The sequence below is a fragment of the Hyperolius riggenbachi genome, chromosome 5, assembly GCF_040937935.1.
Source record: "Hyperolius riggenbachi isolate aHypRig1 chromosome 5, aHypRig1.pri, whole genome shotgun sequence".
In the NCBI taxonomy this organism is placed as follows: domain Eukaryota; kingdom Metazoa; phylum Chordata; class Amphibia; order Anura; family Hyperoliidae; genus Hyperolius; species Hyperolius riggenbachi.
The window spans coordinates 412,113,024-412,125,446 of NC_090650.1; the positions used below are offsets into that span (position 1 = coordinate 412,113,024).

At 45.0% G+C, this 12,423-nt stretch overlaps 1 protein-coding gene across 5 annotated transcripts in view; it reads left to right on the forward strand.

The window, feature by feature from the left end:
- COL14A1 (collagen type XIV alpha 1 chain) overlaps nucleotides 1-12,423 on the forward strand; it is a 430,812-nt gene that overhangs the window by 287,218 nt on the left and 131,171 nt on the right. For all 5 annotated transcript variants that reach the window (XM_068237960.1, XM_068237964.1, XM_068237961.1 and 2 more), the window contains 5 exons: nucleotides 3,186-3,325; nucleotides 3,429-3,561; nucleotides 6,003-6,050; nucleotides 6,555-6,694; nucleotides 11,922-12,051. In XM_068237960.1, coding sequence (XP_068094061.1) covers nucleotides 3,186-3,325; nucleotides 3,429-3,561; nucleotides 6,003-6,050; nucleotides 6,555-6,694; nucleotides 11,922-12,051 — 591 coding nt within the window. The remainder of the gene's footprint in view (nucleotides 1-3,185; nucleotides 3,326-3,428; nucleotides 3,562-6,002; nucleotides 6,051-6,554; nucleotides 6,695-11,921; nucleotides 12,052-12,423) is intronic.

The following is a 12,423-nucleotide window of genomic DNA, read 5'->3' on the forward strand; positions in this document are numbered from 1 at the left end:
GGCACCTGTAGGGAGGTTGCAGCCTTTACCCACCCCGAATGAACCATGGACCCACTTGTCCATGGATTTTGTGGGTGAGCTTCCCAGATCAGAGGGCATGTCGGTCATTTGGGTGGTAGTCGACCGCTTCAGCAAGATGGCCCATTTTGTGCCCTTGAAAGGACTCCCCTCGGCCCAGGAATTGGCCGACTTGTTTATCAAACACGTGTTCCGGTTACACGGCATTCCGGAAAACATAGTGTCCGATCGGGGAGTCCAATTCGTATCTAAATTCTGGAGGGCATTCTGTCATCAAATGGGCATGAAGCTGTCGTTTTCATCGGGCTACCACCCACAGACCAACGGTCAGACGGAGAGGGTCAACCAGTCGTTAGAGCAGTTTTTGAGATGCTACGTTGCAGAGGCGCAGAATGACTGGGTCAAATTTCTGCCCTTTGCAGAATTTGCACAAAACAATTTGAAAAGTTCTTCCACTGGATTTTCTCCGTTCCAGGTTGTGTCTGGAAGATTGCCCAAATTTTCACCGTTACCAGTGGCCTCCACTCCGTTTCCAGCTCTGGAGGCTTGGCAAAGGTCTTTTAAAGACATTTGGCGGACGGTGAGAGACAGTTTGGAAAAGGCGTTTCTGAGTCAGAAGGGTCAAGCTGACAAGAAACGGTCTTTGGAGTGGAGATTCCAACCAGGAGACTTGGTTTGGGTATCCACACGTCACTTGGCCCTGAAACAGCCCTCAGACAAGTTGGGTCCCAGGTTTGTCGGGCCTTTCCCGATAGCCAGAAGGATCAACAACGTCACTTACGCTGTTGATCTTCCCGCTAGCATGCGTGGGGTAAGGTCCTTCCACGTATCCCTGCTTAAGCCAGCAGTCCATGTGGGTCCCACTCCTCCTCCTCCTGTGTTGGTGGATGACCAACCTGAGTACGAGGTAGAAAAGATTTTAGATTCACGCGTTGTACAAAACTCGGTACAATATCTCGTACATTGGAAAGGGTACGGCATTGAGGAGAGACAATGGGTACCGGGGAGTCGCATGCATGCGGACGAATTAAGGAGGGAATTTCACGCCTTACATCCCGAGAAACCTGGTAGGAGTTGTCCGGAGTCCACTCCTCGGGAGGGGGGTACTGTGAGGAAACGCGGAAAAGCCGCCGTCTCTCGAGGTGAGGCGGCTGTTTCCGCGTCCAGCATGGCGTCACAACGCGGAAAAAACGCCGCATGCCGCATGGGCAGTGCGGCGGAATCCGCATTGGTAACGGCGGAATCCGCATCAGAGGCGGCCCCCGCACTAGATACATTGCATGACAGTACTGGTGTGGCTGGGACTGATAGTCCACCAGGATTCAGACTTACACGCGCGCGAGCACAGAGGCAGAGTTTAAATAGCAGTTAGAAGGGTGTCGGCTGACCAGCTGGGTCAGCTGACAAATTCCACTGCTCTCATTGGACCAGCAATTAGGGAGGTCCTGGAAAGGTCCTAGAGTATATATACTACTGGTTGTTCACTTGCTCTTTGTCTGGCGTGCGATCACATATGTGGGAGCACTCAGACCTGTAGTCAGATCCTTAAGTGTGCCGGGACCAGCTGGAGCTGTAATCCTACACTTAGCTAGATTCTGTTGATAGCTAAAGTACTAGTTTGATTGTGATTATATGTTATGACTTTTGCCTGCTTTGACTATCCTCCTGAACTCTGATCTTGTACCTCGATATTTCTGATACTCTGTTGCCGAACCCCGGCTCGTTCCTTGACTCTGTTTCTGCCTCCTGATTTTGTACCCCGATATATCTGATACCTCGTTGCTGAACCCTGCCTGTACTTTGACTCCGCCTTTGCCTCCTGATCTTGTACTTTATCTGTCCGTGTGTGTACGACCTGGCTTGTCCGACCTCGAGAACCGACCTTACCATTAGAGGCGGTTCCTCGCTCTGTTAGCGATCCTTCCTCCTGAGGGTCACTTTCAGATATACCTTCCTACTGTCAGTCTGACTCCTCCCGTCTTGGAGAGCTCAGGTCTGCGGAAGGAATCTGTGCAGTACTCCTTGCTGCATTGAGGCCTTGTCCTCTAAGTGTTACTGTTACACCAAACACTACACTCTACTCAGGTGAACAGAGGTTAGTTTGTATATCGGATTGTCGGTGAGACTGCAGATCACTTATAATCTGGTATATATCTGTATTTCCGGTGATACTGCAGATCACCGGTAATCAGATACTCTCTGCGCCCACCGATCGTTACAGTATGCCTCCCCCCTCCCCTTTACAGTTCTCTGTGGTCCTCACTCCTTCCCCTATACAATTCCCTGGTATCTACCCTAGTGATTCCACTCTCACCCCTTAACAATTCACTGGTGTTTAATGACCCTTCTCCCCTCCCATATATAGGTTTTTGGTGTCTAGTGTTTTCCCCTTTCCTCCCCCATATGGCTTTTCTGGTGATCTTGGGCTTCACCCCCAATCAGGGCCAGATTTGTACTTTTTACCGCACAAGGCCACTATCACCAGGTGCCCCAGTTTCAACAGCATCCTAAACTCCCCCCCCCCCCCCCCCCAACTCGGCAGGGATTAGATTGTGGGCTCCGCTGAGGACAGTTAGTAAAGAGATGGCTGGGATTAGATTATAAACTCATCCGAGGACAATTAGTGACATGATGGCTGGAATTAGATTGTAAGCTCCTTGGCAAACGGCACATTCGGTGAGTGACAGGCAGCTCAGAGATCACTGTCACTGCCCTTCATCCCCCGAGTGCCAGATCTGGCTGTTGGAAGCTGCAAACTGCTATGTGCAAACTCTGTGTAGCAGACTAAGTGCTACTGCTTCCCACTGGCCGCTCCTTGCTTTCCTGGTGCCCTAGGGCCTAGGCCATGGCCTATGTGGCCTTGCCTGAAATCCGGTAATGCCCCCAATATAGCTTCCCTGATGGTCTAGAGTGGGCCAAACATAATGCAAGGTGGGGAGACCACTTGAGGACCAAATTTGATGGCTCTGAGGGCCAGATGTAGCCCGCGAGGCAGAGTTTGACATGGATGCCTTAATTATTTGCACTTAAGATTTTCAAAAAGTGTCTGAAAGATGAATCGTTCATGGGTTATTTGCAACGATTTTTACTTTCCATGTGCACAAAGCTAAATAAAATTATAAAGAAATGAATCGGAACAAGTGCTAATCAGAGTGTTATTTTGGCAGAGCCAGTGCCGTCCCCTCGCGATCTAAAAATCAGGGAAATCTCCACAAACAGCTTTGTGGCCTACTGGACGCGGTTTGCACCGGATATTAACACGTACAGACTGCGATGGGTGCCTCGCCGAGGAGGAACCCCGCAAGAGGTAATCTAGTCCTTAAATACCAGATAATTACAGCAGGGGAGGCCTATTCAGGCTGCAGAGTAACTTACTGGAAAAATAATACTAATCTATGTACTTCCTCTAGACTATGCTTAAAGGGGACATCAGCTCCTTTCTTATTGGTGGATTGACGCACAGCACAGAGTATGAGGTCACCCTATCGGCCATCTTTGCGGACGAATCTGAAAGCGACACATTGTCAGCCTTGGCTACGACATGTAAGAAATTGCCTATTTATATATGTCTATGAATTTATCTAATGTCTGCCTATGTTAAAGCAAATCTGAAGCGAAAATACACTTATGATATAATTGTTTGTGTAGCACAGCTAAGAAATAAAACATTAGTAGCACAGACAAATCTCATATTGTTTTCCAGTAGAGGAAGAGTTAAAAAAAACTTCAGTTGTTATCTATGCAAAAGAGCTTCTCTGAGCTCTGAGGAATACAGTCCTGTGTTCTGAAGCAGTTAAACAGCCAAGAAACAGTGAGAGACAGCTTGAGATAAGGTTTTACTGCAGGAACTCTCAAAGGGTCATTATTTCAGCTTTTTTTTATTGATTAAAAAACAGAGTGTGTTTTTAAAACTGCAACTGTGACAGTATGATGGAATTTTATTTAAAAAAAAAAAAAAAAGCTATATAACTATAAATAAAAATATTAGACTTTTTTCTTTGCTTCCAATGTTCTAATTATTATCCATACTACGCATACAATTTATTATATTATAAGTTTTTTTCAGGTTTGCTTTATTAATGCTGACCCAGTTTCCACGTTGTTTTGCAGAGAACTTCCTACTAATGACGTCACTAATTGTTCCGCAGTGGTATTCACAGCCTTATGTCCCCTCCACAGGCTGGGGCCTATTTAGAGATAATCTATCTGTCTATCTACCACCAGCTCACATACCGCTTCTTTCCAATCCACAGTGAGGGCCCGTTTCATACTAGTGCGGAAACCGGGCCGAACCCGCTGAGTTTCCCCGCAGGCAAATCGCGCGGGGAAACTCTGCCATAGGAAATAATGGCGCCACCGGCCGAACCGCTTGCCCTAGTGATTCGGCCAACATTGCCGTCAGTTTTCGTGTGGGAGGCAGCAAATCCCATAGCTGTGCATGGCACGGCTTCTGGGATTCGTCTGCGTCTCGCAGCTATGCGTGGTGGCTAGTGGAAACGGGCCCTGACAGTAGTCTGGTGCAGGGCCATTGCTTTCATAGGGTCAAATTGGGTAGCTTCCCAGGGCCTCAAGCACATTAAGGGTCCTACATGTTAGGGATTGTGGAGGCCAAAAGTTTACAGTCGGTATTGGATGAAAATGAAAGGGGCCCCACATTCATTTTTGCCTAGGGCCCCATTTTATCTAAAACCATCCCTGGTCTGGTGAGTGTACAGTTCTCCCCCTAATTCCTATATAATTGGCCGCATAGAGCAGAAGTGAAATGTTATTATTCCCATGCAGGATCCTTGAGAGTATTAGGGCAAGTCTTTACTGCTTTCCACATCAGAAAAGATGACCAGATACACCTCCATTGCCCTGTTTTGCCAACAGTGGACTGTCAAAATGACTATACTCTTAAAGGATTCCTTAACATTGAGTAAAAATTAAAAACACCTCTGCCCCATAGCTCCCAACTGTCCCTCTTTTGGAGCCCTGCTGCTCTGTCCCTCTTTCCTTCTCATTTGTCCCTCTTTCGATGTAAATATATATATTTCTCTACTAAACAATGTGTATGACTCTAAACTTTATTCCCATCTTTTAAATTATTAAAAATATTACTAATTTTAAAATGTTACTATGAAGGCAAATGAACCAGGATAGAAAGGACCAGTGTGGTTTGAATTATAAAACAACATATTTTTCTTATTCAATCTTTATAGTATGCGTGACTAGGGGTGTGATGGGGGCGTGATCAAGGGTGTGACAGGGGCATGGCTTAAGTGTCCCTCTCTCTCATCTCAAAAAAGTTGGGAGGTATGCCTTTCCTCCTCCATTATGTTTTCATCACGCAGCTACTTCCGGGTCGGAAGGGTCGATGATCAGTGCGCAGGCGCTGCCCGGTGACCCCCATCCTTGATCCTGCACAACATCACAACTTTGTAGTACCCGGCCGCGTGTTTAAGGACTCATGTCGCCAGTGTACTGATCACTGACCTTCCTGAACTGAAAGTAACTTTGGGGGGGGGGGCTATTAAAACGTAACAGAGGGGGCAGTGATGAACAAGGGAGTGGTGGGCGTGAGGACAGTGGGCTACACATGCCTGCTCCCCTTTTTTTAAATTTTTACCCAGTGCTAAGGTAACCTTTAATAAAACTGGACTATCACTTTTAAAACATCAAGGAAAGCCACTGTGGCAAGACCTCCAGCGGCTTGGTGTGAGAATACTCAGCACTGCAGATATATTTGGCTGTTTATTGCAAAATATTTGCAGTATGAGGTCTGCTGTACATTAGCACGTTAGAATTATTGGCTGGGTGTGTCATGTAAATTAAACCCGCAATCTGTTCAGAATGGAAATGATTAAATGTTCGCATCTGATGAAGTCATTTTCTTAGGGCTTTCGGCACTCTGAAAGTTAGGCCATATTCATCAGATCTTGCAGTTGTGATTAGCTTTGTATGTGATTTGTGTGTGTTTATATGTTTGTTCTTACTTCTTTCAGTAACCAGGACCACTCAGGCTCCAACCACCGCCAGACCATCAACTGCAGGTAAATGAGATACAGTTTGGCGTTATGTAATGAATAAAAAGGAGAGTCCAGGCAGAGATTCAAATACATGTTCAGATCGTTAAAGGAAACGTAAAGTGAAAATAAACTGAAGAGATAACCATTGTATCTATCCTCCTACAAATTACATTTTTAGAACTCACAGTTTTATTTTTTGTTTAAAGTAAACCTTAGAAAGGGCAATGTTGGACATGATCTGAGACAGGAAAACATGACCAACACTAGGGGCGCCGCTGCCGGATCTAACGCAACATGGCATCAGGCTATTTTGATCAAAGCGTTGGAATTTGACTATTTTATCCCCTTTGGTATCATGCTGCACCGCATAAAACTGTAATTATGCATGTGTGCCTTCATTAGGGGCGGAGTTTCAGCCCGCGAGTTGGCACCCCTTCCATTGGACGTAAGAAATTGTGAAAATGGATTGTAAATGGTTAATGAGTTATAAGTTCATGTATCCTTTAATATTTTATTTTGACCTTCCAGTTGTCCACTTGGGAATCAGAAATCTAAAAATTGATGATGAAACAACATCGAGCCTCCACGTATCCTGGCTCATGACTGATGCCAACATCCGCCAGTACCTCGTGTCCTATATTACTGCTTATGGAGATCGGGACGATGTGGTAAGCTTGACAATTACATACAGTGGCTTGCAAAAATATTCGGCCCCCTTGAAGTTTTCCACATTTTGTCATATTACTGCCACAAACATGAATCAGTTTTATTGGAATTCTATGTGAAAGACCAATACAAAGTGGTGTACATGTGAGGAGTGGAACGAAAATCATATATGACATTTTTAAAAAATAAATAACTGCAAAGTGGGGTGTGCGTAATTATTCAGCCCCCTGAGTCAATACTTTGTAGAACCACCTTTTGCTGCAATTACAGCTGCCAGTCTTTTAGGGTATGTCTCTACCAGCTTTGCACATCTAGAAACTGAAATCCGTGCCCATTCTTCTTTGCAGTAGCAGTAGGGTATTGTACCATGTTAGCCATCAGTAAAAGCAAGAAGTTTTAAATCAGGATGATACCATTTATTGGCTAACTACAAATGAATAAGAATAAACAAGCTGCTTCTTCTTCTTTGCAAAACTGCTCCAGCTCAGTCAGATTAGATGGACAGAGTTTGTGAACAGCAGTTTTCAGATCTTGCCACTGATTCTCGATTGGATTTAGATCTGGACTTTGACTGGGCCATTCTAACACATGGATATGTTTTGTTTTAAACCATTCCATTGTTGCCCTGGCTTTATGTTTAGGGTCATTGTCCTGCTGGAAGGTGAACCTCTGCCCAAGTCTCAAGTCCTTTGCAGACTCCAAGAGGTTTTCTTCCAAGATTGCCCTGTATTTGACTTCATCCATCTTCCCATCATTTTGACCATCTTCCCTGTCCCTGCTGAAGAGAAGCACCCCAAGAGCATGATGCTGCCACCACCAAATTTGACAGTGGGGATGGTGTGCTCTGAGTGATGTGCAGTGTTCGTTTTCCGCCACACATAGCGTTTTGCATTTTGGTCTCATCTGACCAGAGCACCTTCTTCCACATGTTTGCTGTGTCCCCCACAGGGCTTGTGGCAAACTGCAAATGGGACTTCTTATGCTTTCTGTTAACAATGCCTTTTTTCTTGCCACTCTTCCATAAAGGCCAACTTTATGCAGTGCACGACTAATAGTTGTCCCATGGACAGATTCCCCCACCTGAGCTGTAGATCTCTGCAGCTCGTCCAGAGTCACCATGGGCCTCTTGACGGCATTTCTGATCAGCGCTCTCCTTGTTCGTCCTGTGAGTTTAGGTGGACGGCCTTGTCTTGGTAGGTTTACAGTTGTGCCATACTCCTTCCATTTCTGAATAATCGCTTGAACAGTGCTCCGTGGGATGTTCAAGGCTTTGGAAATCTTTTTGTAGCCTAAGCCTGCTTTAAATTTCTCAATAACTTTATCCCTGACCTGTCTGTGTTCTTTGGACTTCATGGTGTTTTTGCTCCCAAGATTCTCTTAGACAATCTCAGAGGCCGTCATAGAGCAGCTGTATTGGTACTGACATTAGATTACACACAGGTACACTCTATTTAGTCATTAGCACTCATCAGGCAATGTCTATGGGCAACTGACTGCACGCAGACCAAAGGGGGATGAATAATTATGCACACCCCACTTTGCAGTTATTTATTTGTAAAAAATGTTTGGAATCATGTATGATTTTTGTTCCACTTCTCACGTGTACACCACTTTGTATTGGTCTTTCACGTGGAATTCCAATAAAATTGATTCATGTTTGTGTCAGTGTCTATTAGAATAGATAGGTAATATAATTTCTTACCCACCCCGTTATAAAAGAACAGGCAAATGTTTGTGATTCATGGGGGCTGCCATCTTTGTCATGGGGGCAGCCATCTTTTTGGTTGAAAGGAGGTGACAGGGAGCAGGAGACACAGTTCCAACTGCCCTGTGTCCTGATCACCCCTCCCAGCTGCGCACGCTAGGCTTCAAATGTCAAATTCAAAATGTAAAAAAAAAAAATTGCACCAAAATAGCAGAACGAGAACAACAACATCAGAAATCCCATCATGCTTTGCACAGCATTAGGGGGAAAATGCCCGGGCAGTTTTTTTCTGTGCAGCTAAAAATGAGGCTTGTATAAGAGAAAAAAAGTTCTGATGCTGTGAAACAGTTAAAGAAACACCAGGCCTTTTCAGTGCTGCTGAGTCAATTTTTAGTCTGGAGGTTCACTTTAACATTGGATGGTAGGCATTAGGAAGGGGATTACATTAGGTGGGGAGGTTAGAGCTAGGGTTAGGGTTAGGGTTAGGCGTTAGGAAGGAGAAGGGTATGGTAATTGATGGAGAGAAGCACTGAAAAAAATTAATCTGAGGCCTGGAACCCACTACAAGTTGCAAATCGCTATCACAATTGCTAACGTTTTGTAAGCGATTTCATGAGTGTTTTCTGGCCATTTTGGGAGCGATTTTAAAAAGTGTCAGCTTTTACCAGCGATTGTGATTAGCGATTTTAATTCTGGTTGTTTCAAATTATTATCATATAATAACCCTAACCCTAATCATTTTTTACAGCCTGCAGTAAATTAAAATCACACACAAATCGCTATGTGTAGCGATTCATGAGCGATTTGCCAGCGCTTCAATACTTTGTTGTGCAAACGCTCCCAAAATGCTGCATGTCCTGTGATTGCGATTTTGCTAATCGCAATCGCTACTGTGCATTTAGGGAAATCTCTAGCGGTTTAAAGCGCTCTCTAAATGCTCAAAAAAGGTTCCAGCTCTGAAACACTGTCAAAAAGTCAGGAGTAGAATAATGACAAATCCCACTTTATCAAAACACAACTGGCTTCAGCTTGCGTCCAACAGAATTAGCGCTCCAATTATACACACGCCCACACCTAGGGATGGTCAATCCAAATCATTTTGGGTTGATTATGCAAATTTTGTATACAAATGTATAAAGCTTGAAAATGGACCAATCGCATTTTACCTCAGCAGGATTTGATTGGTTCATGTTCAAGCTGAAAAAATTTGCATAAATGCATCAACTCAAAATGATTTGCTTCTCATTGATCATCCCTACCCACAACCGCTCCATCCGGGCCCTTAACTGTAACTGCTATACAGGATCTTCTCAAAAAATTAGCATATTGTGATAAAGTTCATTATTTTCTGTAATGTACTGATAAACATTAGACTTTCATATATTTTAGATTCATTACACACAACTGAAGTAGTTCAAGCCTTTTATTGTTTTTCTTATTGATGCTTTTGGCATACAGCTCATGAAAACCCAAATTTCCTATCTCAAAAAATTAGCATATTTCATCTGACCAATAAAAAAAAAGTGTTTTTAAAACAAAAAAAGTCAACCTTCAAATAATTATGTTCAGTTATGCACTCAATACTTGGTCGGGAATCCTTTTGCAGAAATGACTGCTTCAATGCGGCGTGGCATGGAGACAATCACCCTGTGGCACTGCTCAGATGTTATGGAGGCCCAGGATGCTTCGATAGCGGCCTTAAGCTCATCCAGAGTGCAGGGTCTTGTGTCTCTCAACTTTCTCTTCACAATATCCCACAGATTCTCTATGGGGTTCAGGTCAGGAGAGTTGGCAGGCCAATTGAGCACTGTAATACCATGGTCAGTAAACCATTTACCAGTGGTTTTGGCACTGTGAGCAAGTGCCAGGTCGTGCTGAAAAATGAAATCTTCATCTCCATAAAGCTTTTCAGCAGATAGAAGCAGGAAGTGCTCCAAAATCTCCAGATAGCTAGCTGCATTGACCCTGCTCTTGATAAAACACAGTGGACCAACACCAGCAGCTGACATGGCACCCCAGACCATCACTGACTGTGGGTACTTGACACTGGACTTCAGGCATTTTGGCATTTCCCTCTCCCCAGTCTTCCTCCAGACTCTGGCACCTTGATTTCCAAATGACATGTAAAAGTTGCTTTCATCCGAAAAAAGTACTTTGGACCACTGTGCAACAGTCCAGTGCTGCTTCTCTGTAGCCCAGGTCAGGCGTTTCTGCCGCTGTTTCTGGTTCAAAAGTGGGTTCATGCTTCCATCTGCTGAAAAGCTTTATGGAGATGAAGATTTCATTTTTCAGCACGACCTGGCACCTGCTCACAGTGCCAAAACTACTGGTAAATGGTTTACTGACCATGGTATTACTGTGCTCAATTGGCCTGCCAACTCTCCTGACCTGAACCCCATAGAGAATCTGTGGGATATTGTGAAGAGAAAGTTGAGAGACACAAGACCCTACACTCTGGATGAGCTTAAGGCCGCTATCGAAGCATCCTGGGCCTCCATAACACCTGAGCAGTGCCACAGGCTGATTGCCTCCATGCCACGCCGCATTGAAGCAGTCATTTCTGCAAAAGGATTCCCGACCAAGTATTGAGTGCATAACTGAACATCATTATTTGAAGGTTGTCTTTTTTTGTTTTAAAAACACTTTTCTTTTATTGGTCGGATGAAATATGCTATTTTTTTGAGATAGGAAATTTGGGTTTTCATGAGCTGTATGCCAAAATCATCAATAAGAAAAACAATAAAAGGCTTGAACTACTTCAGTTGTGTGTAATGAATCTAAAATATATGAAAGTCTAATGTTTATCAGTACATTACAGAAAATAATGAACTTTATCACAATATGCAAATTTTTTGAGAAGATCCTGTATATCTGCTATAACTTTTTCTATGACATCTTACCATGGGTGTAACAATAGGGGATGCAGCCCATGCCCCCCCCCCCCCCTGGGGCCCGCTCGTGGCCATTTTGGGGGGCTGGAGGGGTCGCACCATGAGGGAAAAGCTATGGCCACACTCGGCGGGGAGGGGTGAAGGTCCCCCCCTCCCTCACCTTGGACTTTCCCCTCTTTGCTCCCCTCCAGTTTCTAGCTATACAAGTGCAGAGAGCGGAGCGGCGGGCAGCGGCAGGCAAACATACCTTCCATGCGTTCCAGCGCGGACACTTCTCGCTCTAGTGACTGACGCGACTTCCTGTATAAAACAGGAAGCCGCGTCAGTCACTAGAGCGAGAAGCGTCCAGACGCACGGAAGGTATGTTAGCCCGCCGCTCCGCTCTCTGCACTTGTATAGCTAGAAGCTGGAGGGGAGCACAGAGGGGAAAGCCCGAGGTGAGGGAGGGGGGGGGGACCTTCACCCCTCCCCGCCGAGTGTGGCCATAGCTTTGCCCTCATGGTGCGACCCCTCCAGCCCTCCAAAACAGCCACGAGCGGGCCCTGGGGGGAGGGGGGCCCGCTCACAATTTTTGCAGGGGGCCCGGGGGTTCTTAGTTACGCCCCTGCATCTTACTGTATTATCTTCCAACAGAAAACAGTCTCCGGTCGGGAAAGTGACACTGTGCTGCAGTCTCTACTCTCTGACACCGAATACAAAGTCACAGTGACCCCTATCTATTTCTCTGGAGAAGGAAACCCTGTATCTGCTTCTGGAAGAACATGTAAGTATCACAATACCTCTGCTGGTCCTCTCTGATAGGGCAGTGCAGGCTGTCGTCCCACAAAGGTTGTTGGCAAGGTGATTGCGCACATGTAAAAATAGCGCTAGAAAATCTCGGTACACGATAAAGGCAAAATTTCGTTTTGTGCTGCGGACGTAGTAGAATATTGGTAATGTTACAGATATTCTACTATTGCCTACCAAAAACACTAGAAAAATGGATTTCCCCTTTAAAATAAAGCAATGCGCCAGCACTACCGTAGGTAAAATGGGTAATCTTTATTAATCACTTCATGGCGTGAAAATAAGTCTGCACTCCCCTCCCTACAAAATCCTAGATTACACAGTTTATATCTCTCAGAGCTGATAACAA